The 2,814-nt window shown below is 42.4% G+C and overlaps 1 protein-coding gene across 1 annotated transcript; it reads left to right on the top strand.

The window, feature by feature from the left end:
• Nucleotides 1-27: 27 nt before the first annotated feature.
• Nucleotides 28-2,191, top strand: LOC114636336 (kinesin-like protein KIF23; the record flags this gene model as incomplete). The annotated part of the gene is made up of 3 exons (XM_028784478.1): nucleotides 28-137; nucleotides 286-407; nucleotides 2,089-2,191. Coding segments are annotated over exons 1-3 (322 nt in total), but the record flags the coding sequence as incomplete, so codon positions are not given.
• Between the last annotated feature and the right edge of the window lie 623 nt (nucleotides 2,192-2,814).

Below are 2,814 nucleotides of genomic sequence, written 5' to 3'. Positions count from 1 at the left end.
CTAAATCCTCTTTCTTTCCCACAGACTCCCACAATCTAAGATGCTCCGAGAAGATAAGAACCACAATACTTACATTTCGGGATGTTCGGAAATAGAAGTACAATCTGCAGAGGAGGCTTTTAAAGTGTTTTGGAGAGGTTAGAAACAACTAGAAATTGAAAAGTTTGAGCATTTTAAGCCTCAGAGTTGTTAGTGTGATTAACAGCATCCTTCTGGATTGATTAGAAAGCAGGCATAATAAGTGGCTGACCTCAGGTGTAATCAGTGGTTTCTCTGTCATCATAGGTCAGAAGAAGAGGCATATTGCCACCACCAAGATGAATAGAGAGTCCAGTCGCTCACATACTGTGTTCACAATAAAACTTGTCCAGGCTCCTCTGGACGCTAATGGAGACAACATCTTACAGGTAATGTTTTCATTGGTAGAAGATGACCTAAATTAGGGGTTGCCATGGTGATGAATGTTGCTGTAGAGTTAGCAGCTATACAGTTGATGACTTCTTCATGTTAGTAGTACTGTTTCTGGGCTCTGCCTATTGCGGCTGATCCTAGGGTGGAGCATGTGTGGCACTTGGCTGGCAGTGTTGTGAGAGGGTCTGCGAAGTTTCAAAGCTCGTAAGGATGTGTGTGCATTGGTTTAGGTGCTGATTGCCTCGTGAGACAGTCTCGTGTACTGAGGCCAGGACGATTCTGAACATTTGTTTGTTTTCTCTTACTTCTGTGATTATAATGTAATTACATAATTTCTCCCTTCCCTTTCCTCTCCCCAAGCCTTCCCCTATAATTTTTCTTGCTGCTTTTCAAATTCATGGCCTCTTTTGTCTCTGTTTTTAGTTATTTCTCACTGTATAGGTAAAGCTGGCCCCAACTTCCTAACAGCCAGAATTAAAGGCGTGTGTCACCATGCCTGGCTTTTGTTTTTGACAACAGAATCTCACTATGGAGCTTGGAGCTCAGAGATTCCCTGCCTCAGCCTCCACTGCTAGGACTAAAGTCTTGCTTCACTGGGCATGATTTTAACTGTTCAGTGTGGCCGTGTCCAGGTTGGCGGGAAAGTGTGAGTTCTGATTCCTGCCTATTTCCCAGCTGTCTGACCTGACTGTAAGAGAGCCTTCTCATAATGAGATCATGAGAATTAAGGGAAGCAGTGTGAAGTGTCTTGTCTGCTGCTTGGCTTAGACAGTCAAATGTTAGTCAGAAAGTGGCCACCAACAAGTCTTTCCCACACCCAGTTTCCTATGAATGACTGTTTTTAATGCTAGGAATGTGAATTCTTGCTAACAGCATAACACCTTTTCGGTGCATTTAACTTTCTTTTCCTTTTTAAAGCTTTATTTTTATATGATGTGTATGAATGGTTTGCCTGAAGGTGTGTCTGTGTACCATTTGTGTGTGTGTGTGGTGCCTGTGGAGGCCAGAAGAAGGCATCAGATCCCCTGGACCCAGAGTCACAGATGGCTCTAAGCTGCCAAGTGGGTACTGAGATCTGTACCTGGAGCCTCTTCGAGAGCAGCCGTGCTCTTAACCATTGAGCATCTGTCTGCCCTGACTTTCACTTCTTTAATATAGGTTAGAGTGCTGTGAAACTGTTAAGTTCATGTGGGTTTTTTTTTGGGGGGGCAGGTTGGGGGCTCCGGTTTTTGTTATATGTGTGTTGCTGAAGACAAAGCTTAAATTCCCAGTGCTAGAGTATAAATAATACCTGTTACAGCAGAAAGGCACAGAGTCTTTCTTCTCAAGAAGTTCTCTAGTATCTGTTCTGAGGACATGAGCTTCTAGCAAACTCTTCCTGTGTCACACATCCTCGGCTGCTCTGGGCGTTTGTATTGTGCGCATACACTGTCCATTAAGACTTAAGACCATGGTAACTGGATCTTTTTGTTGTTGTTTTGGGTTTTTTGTTTTTACTTTTTGAGACAAGGTTTTACTTTTTGAGACAGTGAGTCTCTGTGTAGCCCTAGCTTTCCTGGAACTCACTTTGTAGACTCAGCTGGCCTGGAATTCACAAGACATCTGCCTATCTCTGCCTCCTAAGTGTTGGGATTAAGGGTATAATTTAGCTTAGATTGTTGATTTTCTCCCTTTTAGGAAAAAGAGCAAATTACTGTAAGCCAGCTGTCTCTGGTAGATCTTGCTGGAACTGAAAATGTCAACCGTACTAAAGCAGAACAGAACAGACTACGAGAAGCTGGTGAGTGGAGTGCTGTGCTTTCTTCTGACTATAACTCTCAACAGCTTGGAACATCAGTTTGTATTTATCAGTGGGTGGTTTCTGCTTAATCACTGCAATAACATTAATTATTAAACTTACTCTTTAAATCTTCTACATTTTAAAAAATTAACATTTTATTTGTGTTCCTGTACACCTCAGAGTGTACATAAAGGTCAGAAGGTAAGATTCTCCCCTTTGTGGTTCCTGAGACTCAGGTCATCAGTCTTGGCAGCAAGCACTTCTATTGGGTCAGCCACCTTGCCAGCCCACCTAAGTTAACTTGTTTGACTTTTGATTTGTTTGTTTGTTGTTGTTTGGTGGTTTGGTTTTTTGGTTGTTTTTTGTTTTTGGTAGTCCAGACTGGCTGTTGGTCTTCTTGCCTCAGCCCTTCTGAGTACTGAGATTTCAGGTGTGTATCATCATGTCTAGCTGAATGATCTATCTGATAGGCATGATGGAGTTAGGAGACCTCAGTGTTCCAAGATAAACAGTCCTTTAGGACTTGGGTGTATAACTGAGATCTGAATTCTTAAAGAGTTGTGATTAGTACACTATCCTTGTCAGGCTCAGAAATCCAAATGAGACAGGTCAGAAACAGAAAG

The sequence above is a fragment of the Grammomys surdaster genome, unplaced genomic scaffold (genome assembly GCF_004785775.1).
Source record: "Grammomys surdaster isolate TR1022 unplaced genomic scaffold, NIH_TR_1.0 123554, whole genome shotgun sequence".
In the NCBI taxonomy this organism is placed as follows: Eukaryota; Metazoa; Chordata; class Mammalia; order Rodentia; family Muridae; genus Grammomys; species Grammomys surdaster.
This window is presented reverse-complemented; position numbering and strand designations above follow the sequence as displayed.